The sequence below is a fragment of the Aptenodytes patagonicus genome, chromosome 3 (assembly GCF_965638725.1).
Source record: "Aptenodytes patagonicus chromosome 3, bAptPat1.pri.cur, whole genome shotgun sequence".
NCBI classification, from domain to species: domain Eukaryota; kingdom Metazoa; phylum Chordata; class Aves; order Sphenisciformes; family Spheniscidae; genus Aptenodytes; species Aptenodytes patagonicus.
The window spans coordinates 104,273,122-104,286,678 of NC_134951.1; the positions used below are offsets into that span (position 1 = coordinate 104,273,122).

At 44.9% G+C, this 13,557-nt stretch overlaps 1 protein-coding gene across 1 annotated transcript in view; it reads right to left on the reverse strand.

The window, feature by feature from the left end:
* Nucleotides 1–723: 723 nt before the first annotated feature.
* Nucleotides 724–13,557, reverse strand: part of PKDCC (protein kinase domain containing, cytoplasmic) — a 37,746-nt gene continuing 24,912 nt past the window's right edge. Inside the window, exons 6-7 of the mRNA XM_076334468.1 lie at nucleotides 4,787–4,960; nucleotides 724–1,966 (exon numbers count right to left, since the gene is read on the reverse strand). Coding sequence (XP_076190583.1) covers nucleotides 1,881–1,966; nucleotides 4,787–4,960 — 260 coding nt within the window. The 3' untranslated portion in view covers nucleotides 724–1,880. The remainder of the gene's footprint in view (nucleotides 1,967–4,786; nucleotides 4,961–13,557) is intronic.

Below are 13,557 nucleotides of genomic sequence, written 5' to 3' on the forward strand. Positions count from 1 at the left end.
CAACCCATATCACTTCAATGAACTGTGCAGTATGTGTTGGCATGATTTATGTAGCAATTTTAAAAGAATCTGTAGTGTTTGTTTATTACCACAGCATGATTGATGGGTTCCTAAGTGCACGGCGACACAATCAGCTGAGCTATTACGGCTGGGAGTTTGATAATTTGTGAGTTACAGCCGTTACAGCATGTCATTTCAGTCAATTGCCAGAAGTCGTTAGGGTATCGGTGACCTCAGAGAAACCGCGGTGAGACGAGACCCGCTGCCGACTGTGTCACCATCTCTCCTGCGTAGTCACACAGGCTATGAGCACTTCTGCCCAGCTTCCCTGGCTCTCCTGCGCTCCTTCTCAGACCCTCCTTGGTAAAGCCCGGTAAGAAAAACCACCATTTAGTCCCATGAGTAATTCCTTCAGATTCTGCTCTCATCCTCATCCCTTCCAAATGTTAAAAGTCTGCTACTGATGTGACTCAAACTACAGAGAAAGAAAGGCTGTTCAAGCCTTGTCTTCTAACGGTTGCTTGCTTTGCGACAGGCAACTGCGTAGACAAAGCCACCGCGTACCCCCAGAAACACACCCCTTACTGGGAGCCACTGGAACAACCTCAGTTCCTTCCTGGAAAAAATATCCCAGGCTTAAGTTTACATACAATACGTTATGTCTAAGCCTTCACTGGATGTAGGCATTTATTTGCAACTCAAAAAAATCGAGTATGAAAGGAATTGTATTTATCTTTTATTTTTTTTTACAAAAATAAACAATTTGAGAAACAAAAGCACATTTTTTTTCCTGACTGTACAAACTACAAAACAGTATGACATTGGTCACTTTAGCATTTACTTTATTGCTTTCACTGAAAGCAAATTCTCTAGACACACCATGCCTGTAAAACGCATTTTATATAGAATTAAGGCTAGCATTCATTTGCCATTATTAAGGTCATTTACTTCATTCACTCTAAGAATTAGCAAGCGATGTCTTAGAAAACCAAGGATTTGATGATAAAAAATACGAGCAACTGCAAGATAGTCATTAAACTAGTACCGTTCCACCAGCTGGATTGCTTTGCCAGTCTGTCAAAGATGTGGCTTCCTGAACAATTCAAACTCGATTCAACAAAAGTCTTAAGCACAGGCTTAATTGTAAGCATATGCTTAGGCCTATCCCTATTCAGCAAAGCACTCGGCACTCGGGTAAGTCCTTACCCTTTCAGTGGGACTATTCATATGCTTATGTGATTTGCTAGACCTACAAAATGGCTCTTTTAAATTAAAAATGAAACTTTATGATAACATTGGAAGCAAAAATGAAAATTAGCTACAGTCCTGCAATTCTAAACATAACCAATTCCTTCCTTTTGACAAATACGCCAGCATTGCATATTTGATAGCTTTAACACAAATGCTGATTGTCTTCAGAAATGTTTGCTATTCAGCTTACAAACTGATATGCTTCAGTTACTCTGTTGTGATTGTACGTGCCCAAATAAATATCAGCGCGGAGGATACAGACTTCCCATAGAAATGATCGACTTTCATCCCTGTGCACACATGCACAGGTCAGAAACATTATGCCAACCTTGGTTAGAAAAGCCAGAGCTGCCAGCTGATTTGTAACCAAAATTATACCCTAACAGTGTATCGTATCTTGTATTTTGCTTTGTTTTTAAAAAAATCACATTTTCAAAATGTTGTTTTATTGCACATTAATCCTGGTCACGCAGGTTATTTCTTTAAAGTTTTGTTTAGCACTCTATAGATTAGAATGAGTAATAGTGCAATTATCTCTCCGGCCACAGCCGCCTTATACCTAACAGCTGCCTATATTTATACACAAACAGCTCTCGCCACTCACGTGTCAGACTGAGCCACTTCAGCTGTCAGTCTGTCACCTTCACATATGTTATCTTGTCAGGATCAGGCATGATATGATTTGAGGCCATCTTGAAGAAGACAAGCTGCCGACCTGCACCGAATAGGAAAAGGCAGGGGTGGGGAAAAAAATTAATTAGAAGTGATGAGCAAAAGGTTGCAAACTTAAAATATTGACATTTCATATTCTTCTTCAACCTATGCATTCTTCAGACAACCCGAGACTGAACTCTTTCTTAACTTCACCTGGTATAAAACTGAAATGCTTTCATCTAAAATGACACTGAATCTCCCCTGCTTTGGTATGTTTACTCTTGATCTAATTATGGTCAAGATACGGCTGCGCACAGCTAACACGGTAAACGAAGAAGATTTTAATACAAATGTCACATGATCTTTAAAAAACGTATTTAAAGACTCTCCCACTGATAAAAATAGGCTGGGGTTCAGGGCATTCCTTTGATTGTACAGGAGCATTCATCTTTGCGTGCTTGAATCTTTGCAAAACCGATCAGTGCAATGTACGTTAAACATGACTTTCTCCGAAATAGCTCTTGCTGATCACTCCATAGCTCTGGGTTTTAGACAAGCTGGAACAAGGTTTCTACCCCTCATACAAAAAGCACCAGCAAGTGCTAATGGCCTGGGCTGTGTAAGGCACCAGCCACGTAGACATCCGAGGCCAGCGGGGACTGAATTTGGTGAGGTTTCACTCAGCGGTATTTGTGGGAGCCGCAGCACAGTTCTTGTATCTCCCCACGCTTACTGACCTGGCATCTTATTCACATCCCTGCCTCTCGATGAGTACCTGCCGTCCCACGGACCCGCACTGTCATTGCCTTTCCTTGGAGCAGAAGCCACAGAGAGATTTTTCCACAGCGATTCAACCTCTGCCTTCCCTCTCTCTGAACTTCAGAACATCAAATGCTATCTACGCCCAGCCTGCCTCTCTAGGGGGCTCCCATAACACTATTTTCTTGAAAATATCACACAGCAAACGGGATGCGTCGACTACTGAGCAAATTTCTGTGCTGCAGATTTCAGGGACTTGAGTGCTTATGCATCAGGAGCGACAAGGTAAAGGGAACGGTAAGTAAGACTAGAAATATTGCTAATATGTCTCATTTGCTTTTAGTATTATAACCTGAAACAGGAGCTGCTCTAAACTTCCTATGAATTTCCCTGTGCCATAATAATTACTTTTTTAGTATGTTAATTAACTTCAACTGACTATAAATAGTCTGACACGATGACCTAGTAGTCACCAGTTAGCCACAGGCAAGCTTAATATAAATTAGTTTTTTCTAGGTTCCATGGAAGTCTCTGTTCAAACCTCTCAGAAGCACAAGAAATGCAGAAAGCCGTAGCAGTACACTGCCTAAACACTCTGAAATGTATGAACTGTCTGAAGTTTCTACTAGTTTGTGATGCTTTCAGAGCTGGGGACCTGCTAGGCATGTATATAAGCCTACCTTTGGTGTGTATTTCTGTTGCTCAGCTAAGCACAACTAAAGCACCCAACTGCACACCGGGTAAATTTCGACTTTAAGGTTAAGACGTGTTGTGATTGCAGATGCACAGAGAGAGAGCTGAGCCTCAGGCCCTAATTAACTTGCCACACTAAAGTCTCTGACAGAGCGATGACTTCAATCAGCTTTCCCAAGGTGTGGCTAGCATCAGCCACCCTTCCTCTTGAAGACAGGAGCAGGGGAGCCGACCTGGCCCTAGCAGAAAATGGCAATCGCAGGCAGGGAAGCAGCCCTGTACGTGTGGAGACAACATACAGAAGAAAAACTCACCCTGACTTCAGGGGGGGGTTTATCTCAGGGGAAGATTATGAAAGAACACGGATTTGGTCCACTGCACCTTATAAAAACAAACATGTCTTTTTTCTTTACCCTTCAAAGGGGTGCAGTTTGCCCAGGGGAACACTGCCACCTGAGCTGGCCGGGGCCGGCCACGGGGGCACACAGCTCTCCTGGGCATGCAGGGAAGGGGCGAAGGGTTGGGAGCCGACTGTGGCATTCAGCTCTTTGAACCCCTCAGCCACTCCGGAGCCGCAGCTACTGGAGACTTTTAGCAGAGACTTGTAACATTTTTGTTTCTCAGAATGCTCTGGAGTTGCCTGAAATAAGCACAAGTCTGGTGCAGAAGCAGCAAGCCAGGGCCAATTCTCCGCTTGATGTCAATCGGCACCGACTGCCTGCCTTCAGGGGAACCACATGAGGGCTGCCAGGCCCACAGACCTTTTGGAAAATGTATTTCTCTTTTCAGTGAGTATATTCTGTTAGACAAGAAAATGAGTTGTAGTAGCAAATGGGATTTTCCCCTGGAAGTTCTACGTCTACTTCTGCGTCTACCTGGTTTTAAACCCTCCCTCCTCACTGTCCTTTAGCCAAAGCCCTACTGCTAGAAGCACAGTGTTCCCACCAGCGGCAGGGCATCTCTGACACCAGCTGGGAAGTCCCAGCTAGATCCATGGGAGAACCTGTCTGGTTTTGTGTCAAACCGCAACAACCATATGGATTGGAAAGATTTCTTTAAATCCAGTATGTTGGACCATGTCCTGCACAATTAACTGCGGAAACAGGTCACAGGCTTTTGTTGTTTCTGCTGCTGTGTTTTAAAATAAAATGTCAGACCCCACGGTTTGGAGACCTATGGTCCATGTGCTCTAGCCCTCTGGTGCCAGCTCCTTTGAGCCTGCCCGCAGGTTCCTGCTCCCCCGACAGCAGGCAAAGAGAAGCCCCACCAAAAATCAAACCGCCTCAGCTGGAGCTTCAGAAACTTCTAGCTGCTGCTGGCAGCTCCCACAGCCCAGGGCAGCACGCTCCCCAAACTGTATTAGAACACTTAAAGCAGCCAGAATATGTGACTCGGATGCTGTTTCTGCTCAGCAGCATCCCCGACCTACCTGTCCACGTCGTCTGGTTAGTTAAGACGAAAGCTTTGCACTGGGAGTAGCTGTCACAGATTTCAATGGCTTCGCTGACGTCAAACACGGAGAGGAGGCAGCCCTTATGATGGTAAGATGGCCAGCATCTGTAGTTCTCATCAGGAATAAAAGCTTCAGGCACCCGTCTGTATTCTGCAAATAACCACAGCAAAGCAATCGTTTTGAAAGCTCTAGCAAACTGCTTGTTTTTAACAGGCAAGGTTTATTATAACAGCTTAGGAGGGGGATACATGACGGAAAAGGTGACGGGCTAGACTGTACCAGCCTACCAGCCCCAGTTTACTCCCAAACGTGTTTATAGCTCTGCACCTTACTTTCCTTTTCCTTTCTTCTTCCCACCATTTTTTCCAGAAAGCATCTGTAAATAAACAGTCTGTGCACAAAACCCTTTCCCCTTCCCCACTGCGTAGGAGAGGCCTTGGTTTTATTAGGAATTTTACAGGAAGAATGTCCCATTGAATAAACAGAATCCACTTGAATGAACTGACTCACTGTCCTACTTCTTAACAGTGAGCGGGATTGTCGGGGTGAGACCCGACCAGGCGTTCCCAGCCCTCCCTCTCCCTCAGAAGAGCATGCTATTTTCCTCCGGTCCCTTTAGAGAAGGAAGAAAAGACAGGCTTTTAATTAAGCAAACTTTTTTTGCTTGCTCAGATCAGCACAAAAGAGGAGTCGCTTGATGGGCCTCCGAAGAGAAGGGGGAAAAAAAAAAGTAGCGGGAGCATGTCAGCGTGGTCCTTGCCCAGCGCCTCCGCGCTGCCCTGCCGATTACTCCTCTCCCTTGGCTGCCGTTCAGTCTCACTTGCCTTTATGAGCTGCCTCTTGTTCTCTGTTCACAGCTCCTCTCACTTTCCCAGCCGCTGACGGGGGTTTCTCTAATGAATGCATCAGCAAATTCAACTAATCATTTATAAACATTTCTATTTAGCGTCCAGACGCACAAATTGACGGTTCCACCCCGTCTCTCCCCCCTACCTCCTCTTCAAAAAAATAAGTAACATTCTATATTTCTTCTAATTGTATCTATTATGGAAACCAGAGCTGCCAGCCCTGACTCACAGCCTATTCTTAAGTCACTTTGGTTCAGGCATTTTCTGCCTGACATTGCAGATTCAGCCTGCTAATATTTCAGGCAGCACATTGTACGAACACCACCGAGTCGGAGGCAAATGCGTCTACTACTCTAAACTGCCAGTATTTCAACTGGGAAAAGAAGTACACATCCACAAGTGCTTGTTCACATCACACAATCTGAAATAGTGGGAAACAAATGCAGTAAATGCACTCTTTTTTAAAGCCTGGATGATTAAAAGTATCATAAGAAACATTCACAAACAAAAAGCAAAATCAGAGCTTATCATGTCCCACTTAAATCAAAGGCAAGAAAGTTTTCAGTAATTCAGAAAATGCAGACTCATACAGATGAAGAAAAAAAAAACAAAATAAAAATGCAGTTTTACATTACAAATGGTCATGTCTCCATCAAAAATACCTATGTATTTCTTCTGAAGAAAAGTCACAGCATAAATCAAACTGCTACTGGCTGGATAGGTAAAGTCCCTTTTTTTCGAATTTCTGTATCAACTGTACAGTGTAACAATAATTGAATGTAACTGAATAATATTCTCTTATCTCTGTATGGTTAACTGCTGAGTATTGATTTGTACCTCACAGCCAAGGTCAGTAAAATGATATGTGCAAATGAAATGCAAAAATCAATTCACCGTTGTTGGCACCATATACAACTACCTGTATCAATGGGCGTGCCACGTTGACTGGATATAAAGTGTGACTGTTCACAGCTTTTCTTTGCACGGCTACAGAAGTGCCACCTAACACTGCACCGCGCCAAACCCCATGCCACAGAGGATGTTCACAGAACGATGGCACTTGCTACGGCAGCAGCAGATGAAGCATCTGCCTGATTCTCCCTGTCAGCAGGGAGCATGCCCCCGGCCCTTCCCGCAGGCGCTCTCGGAGCCTGCCGGGCTCCGCGTCAGGGCTGGGAGGGAGCTGCAGCATCCCTCGGCACGCCGTCAGGGCACTAAGCAGCGCAGCCCCACGCCACGTCATGTGGTTTTTCTCCACGCGAGGCAGGAGCCCGTCTGGAAGACCCTTATTTTGAATTATCAATCAATTTTTAAACTCTTCTGCACACGGATATGACTCTTAATATGCCTATAGCACTTTCTTTCTTCTCAACACTGTTCCCGGTACAGCTGTCAGGGGTTAGGCTCTCAGCTGACGTAAACAGATTTCAAAAGAGCAGCGCTGATTTACGTGACCTGAGGCTCTGTCAGAGGTAGGAGATAAAGTCCTCCCTTTCCATTGACTTTTTCAAGGTGACCGAGCCTGGTAAATCATTTGGGCAGCTTGGACACATTAATCGACAGAGTTGGGCCAGCAATAACTGCGATGGTGATGGCGAGGTCCTGGCTTGTGGGCGGCAGAGAGGATGGAAACCTCCACACTGGTACTTAGGGTGGTCTTGCCGTGCGGCAGAGCCCCGTGGCTGTCCCTCCTAGGCCTTGCTGCTCCCCGCCAGTTCCTGCATGAGGGAAGCCACCACCATCTGCAACGACCTCAGGGTGCCGCACTTGTGGGAACAGGCTAGCCTAACACGTACACAACAGCGCGACCCACATGCAGAGAGCATTCTCCTCGGCTGGGAGATCACCAAGTGCCAGATAGGTGAAAATGCAGCCACTGGAGTCTCAAGTGAAAGCACAGAGGCACGCAGAGTCTGCAAAGGCAGCTTCCGGCAGCTCCCCCGAACCGGCACAGACTGCTGAATGCCTGCAGTTTGGGGATCTGAGCCTCCTGCCTACGCTGCCTGCAGGGAGGGGAGTGGGATGCAGCAAGGGGGAAAGGCAGGAAGGCAGCCCCTCTCCCCGCTCGCATGGCAGGCAGCAGGGATGGTTGCCCAGGAGCGCCTTCCCCTGGGAGCATCCCGGTGGGAAGGCGGCCACGAGGAGCAGTGAGTGGGACACGCGATGGCCCCGCACCCTGGCTCATGCTCCCAAAGCAGCCAGGTGCTCCCGCTGCCCCGGGAAGCCAACATGGGATCTCCTCTTAAACTATTACAGTCAGAAATTATCAGAAACCCTGCAACACCAACCGAGCGCTGGGTCTGAGGAAACCGCGCTTCCCTGCAAAACTCACTTTATCTCGAGCAAGGCAAGGTACCTGCCTTCCCCATTCGCACAGTGAAGGCACGTATTCCTGGAATCTCTTGTTTACACAGTTACAAATTAGGGAGCTGACCCCTTAGCCCTCATTTGTAGGACTTGTGAAGAAATGCACTCCTCTCACGTGAACTAGGAGGGGTCGGAAGAAGGGTGCTCCTGAAGGATGCCCCTCCGTTGAGATGTGCCCTGGCAATGCCAGGCACCTGCTGCTCCTCCTTGCACTCCATTAGCCCCAGCCAGCAGGAGAGCTGGGCTTCCCCTACACCTTTAAATGATCACCCTGGTCACTACAGTGCAGTTACTTGCTCAGTTAAGCAATACTCCACTGGTTTATGGACAGCTCCAGCTCAGGTTTTTGTCCTGCCAAGACCTGAAACTTGCTTAAATGGAGTCCGTGGAATTTGAAGGCTCACGGCAGTAAATCACATCATAAAAAGGTCAAAGTTCTGGTCGATTTCCAGACTAATGGTGTTTAAAACCAATAAATACTTGCCTAATACTATAAATGCAGCCATAAATTTACACTTTTGCGTACATACACGTAGCTTGACACAGAGTACATAAAGTCTATCAAGGTAATGGCAAGGAATAGATTAGACATGCAAGATGCCCCTGCCGGTATCACAACGGAAAAGGAACCATTTTCTCCAGCTACTGATTTTGTGAGGATTGAAGCAAATAAATGTACGCAGTAAGCCTGATCTTGATGTCACTTATGACAGATTTACTCCAGCTTAACATACGGGAGCTGATTTGCTGCTCACTGTTACACAAATAAATCCTCCTAGGAAACATCTTTCCTGCCCCGTAAACATTTTGAAACTTCAAAATATCTTGCTATGCTGAATCTGGGCAATCCTCAAAAGTTTTGTTTTGCAATATTTTTAATAGTTTTAAAATATTTTTACAAGTTTGCTCTGGTCAATCAAAATATGCTGTTTCAATAGGCCAAAATCTTCTTAGAAGTTTCTCACAGTGCTAGGCAGCCCCCACAGCAGCCGCAGCGATTTTCCAAACGAGCATCTTCTCGTGACAGGTAAGAGAGGCATCTTTAAAAGCAACCTGCAGTATCACTGACCAGGGCAAGAGCTACAAAAGAAAGTCAATGCTTTAAAATCTTGTTCTAAATTTTTTCCATCAAAAATCACCTGCGTTGTCCCAAAGCCGACTACAATCTATAAACATACTCATTTTCACTGCACTGGACTGAATCATATAAATAACTCCACAAGTATATAATAAACTATGTGAAACCGCCTGTGGTTTCCCCCTTTTAGCTTGTTTGAATCACCCTAAATCTGACTTTAATCAGTCCTAATGACCGTTTATTTCAGCCACAGCAGCCAGATTGCATTTTTACTACCAACTACAGCTACTCGTTGGAAATTTGCCCAGTCCTCTTTTCTAGTTATCACCTGCCAATACACCACGGGTCAATGACACAAACGCAGTAATGTTCATCCTTGAGAGAGAAATCATGTTGCTCCTTTTCCTCCCTCCTCTTTTCCTCCACTCTCGAGAGGACCACTGGCAGTCGACTCTGGATTTGCTTTTAATTGCTTTGCTTACAAGTAAGCAGAAAGAGCCTGATCTTGCCAATCTCAGCAAAAAGTGGTATTGAGCAGTGTTTTGCTCTACAAACAGTCCCCACCGATTCCCAGGGAGCTTATGGAGAACAGAATCGGATCCTAAATAGACAAGAATACACTTATGTTTTTAGTACGTTTCATTTTACGCTGAAATTTTCCTCATGCTTCAGTATCTCACATTTAAACATGCTTCTGACAATGAGCCTTGCAAAGCCGTGTGCGCAGTTGCGCTACGGAAAGCTGTTTTTTGGTATGTTTGAGAAAATGACATGCTAGGCGTATCCCGCGTGTCTCTGCTTTCAATCATTTCTGACGAATGCCAACTGTTTGGAAGGACAGACAGGCCTGGCAGGACATGGGTTTGCCGTCAGACCAGGAGATAGCCCTGCTTCTCTGGTGAGTATTTCTGTCCTTTGGCTGCCTCCCACGTGCAGGCTGGAAGCGAAGTAAGGCTTGCCTCTTTTTATATGCTTCTATTGTGCTTACAGTAGAGCCATATTTAAATCAGTATGCAGGCTGTCACCGAAACACAAATAAATAAGGAGAAGAACGACATGTTCCCTTACATTTTATTCCCATTAACATGACACAGCTGGAGTGCTTTTCCTGCCTCGTGCCCCACGTCCCAGGGCCGCTCACCGGGCTGCGGAGCTGCTCCGCGCCCACGGCCGCCTCTGCAATGCACACCGATTTACTGAAGGCAACTAGCCCAAACTAGTGCCACAGATGCTTGTAAACTGCATCTGGCCCGCTCGCTCATAAAAACAATGATGCTGATGATGGACGAGCCAAAAGGTGCCTAGGGTCACGTGTGCGGGGTATTTAAGCTTAAAGACAGATGCCTACAGGATTGTAAAAGACACTCGGTGACTTTTTTAGTGTTCTTGAAAGGAGCTGAGGACCTAACCCATCAGCAGAAAGCATTTTGCTGTACGCTGCCAAGTTGGACCTAGAGAAGTTTAGCGACAGCAGAACACGTTGCTCAGTGAACAGGGCATATGGTTTGCACGACGGTGGAGATACGTGTGAGCAACAACCAACCGGTCACTATACAGCTATACAGCCCCACGGTATTTCCAGTGCCGTACGGGTGCAAAGGAACCTGCTCCTGTATTCCTCTGTGTGCCGGGATTGCCTGGCTGCTGCTGCGAAAGCCCTCTGTGCAAGGCAGGGCGTAGAGGGAGACTTTCTGCCCGTGCTTGCAGCCCTGTGCACCTTTCCCCCTCAGCCGGCCACAAAGCAGCCTTGACGTTCCCGGGAAAGAAACACCAAATGCACAAGTGCCAGATAAAGCAGGAATCTGGGCTGCAAGGACTGGGCTGCAGTATGTTCCTGGCTGAGCCTTCAAGCGCCTTCAGCAGCATACTTTTAGCCTTCGCATTGTGGCCTGCCGTAGGATATACAAACTGCCTCAAACAATATTCCAGCAACCTTGCAAAATTTCTCTCTCGCACATACACATGTGCACAAACACTGCCCCCCTCCTCGATTTCAATAATTCTTGGGTGGATTTACAATTTCCGAAGCAGGTTGCTATAGTGACCCTGCAGAATATTTTTTCAAAACACTGTTGTACTGTAAATGTTTACATACAGCATAATCCTGCCAAATTGTCTTAAGACAAAGGAAAACATGAAGTGTCTTTGCTTTATGTCCAGCCTTCCAGCTTTTTAGGCATTGAGAATGTACTTTCAACTAACAGCAGCAGCTAATTATGCCTTTCTTTGGGCTTGCACACCCTCAGGCCTAATAATGGGTCATCTATTAGCTTTAATGAATAACAAAGCTATCGGATTTACTAGTGTTAGCTGATTTCACGCATTTCTGAGTAAATTCTGAGTTAACTGAAGGGCTGGGGCTTAGCTCAAGGGCCAGACACCCAGTTGGTACAAATCAGTGTCACTTGATTGAAGTAATAAAAATGTTGATACTGGGGCAGGACTTTACTGATGAACATCTGCAGATTTTTTTAGTCGTCTTAATCTGGGCAATTAATGGAACGATTTAATCATTTTTAGATAACATGTGTCAGAAAAAATACATGATTCCTGTTTTAATTCACATTCTCCTGGATTCCAGCAAGAGAGACCAACAGTCAATGGAATATAAAAGTATTTGCTCACGGTGTTGTTTTAAACACTGTAATGTTCCTATATCAACATTAACAGTAGTGTGATTTATGATTACAGAACACATACGTAGCTATCGAATGTCTCCCGCACCTCTACTCTGTTTCTAAGATACTAAAGCAAAGTCCAGAGCAGAATATAATTTACAGCACTATAAAATCTTTTACAACTGAAGCACAGTGAAAGCTTAATATCCAAGACCTTCTGTAATATGACTATGTCATCTTGTTAAACTTTATTTATGGGAACACTAGGGTTGACAAGAACTTTATGTCACTTCCCTACTGATTATCAATATCACCTTTCTCACTTCATGGTGTTCATAGGAAGAGGTCTTCCTTTCAAAAACATAGGTTGAGATAGATAACAGACTGTTTCCTCAAAGTTTATGTTTTAGTTATGGCCTTAGATCACTTGCCCAAGATCATGATCTCTTCTTTCCTAGTACGAATTTACAATGCTCTATCCAAGACAATGGATAATTCAAAGCATTTAGACCTAAGACAAATTCTGAAGCACCGTTACCTGAACCTTCTACGGTTTCTTTCCCTCAAAAACCAAACCAAACCAAAATCTAGCAATTCTTGTATCTGAATTCTCCTCCAGTTCTGCTTTTAAGATTTCAAAATAGATCATACACCAGAAAGGCTTTATTTTGTCACAACCCTTTAGATGCCAGAGGAGACTGGCATCGTTAATTCTTGTCTATTTCTACTGCTTGAGAGAGTGAAAATCTTGGGAGCCAGTCACCTTGTGAGACTTCCATCATCTGGAGCAAAATCGATGTGAACTTGTGCCTGCCCGATCTTGGCACAAAGGCGTACGAATGCAAAGCTCTGATTAACTCCTGTCTGGCCCGAGAACAAAACCATCGCCTCTGGTTTTATCTTAACATAGCACTGGGTTGGAAAACACTCTCCTTGAACTTTCATTACGCTGTAGAGCAATGCAGAAAAGTTTTTAAAAAATCCAACAATCTTAAAAGTATTTTTTCTTTGCTTTCAGAGAGTAACACAGTTACTAGACCTCAAATAGGGCCAAAGCAAGACCTCAGCTGACAGCTTAGGAAAGGATCACAGTTGTCCCTTTTCCCACCCACCTCTACCTCCACCACCCACCAGGAGTTACACAAATTATTCGATCTGCTCAGCATTTCAGCCCTGGTTTCGCTGGTCAGGACGCCAGCTCAGCTGGGAACGTCCTGCCTGCGGGAAGAGGTTGATCACTTGGACACCGGTCCTTTCCAACATCGCTGTCACCCTCTCCTGCAACTTCACCGTATCGTAGGAGAATTTCTCATTTCATAATGTCTGGATAATTTCTAATTAATAATTTCTTATTCCATAATCTTCAGACTGAGAATATTAAAAATTAATTCTAGCATGGTATTACCAATCAAATACTGGTTGAGGAAGGAATGTGTTCAGAGTAAAAGTGATACGAATGAGTAGGTAGGCATATTTTCACCCTCACAATATAACTTCTTCATACTTTTCTGGCAAGGAAAGAGAGGCTTAAAATAGAAATAAATTACAACCCCTTTTCTGTTTGGTTAAAGTAGCCTTAGAACAAACAAGAAACAGGCCTGCACATCTTAAAGGCATGGCAGCTAAGTCTGAAAATACTTCTCATCTAAGTGTAAATTCCACTAAGATATCTGATTCCTCGGGCTTGCCGCTGGTTGAGAACATTTTCCTATCAAGGAATTCAATACTACACTCATGGTCTTTCATGCAGACTGGCCAAGTATGTTACACAAAGCATCTACGGATTTTTAACATCTTTGCTCACGCTGTAGAGTGCCTAAGCCCATGAGCAGTGTC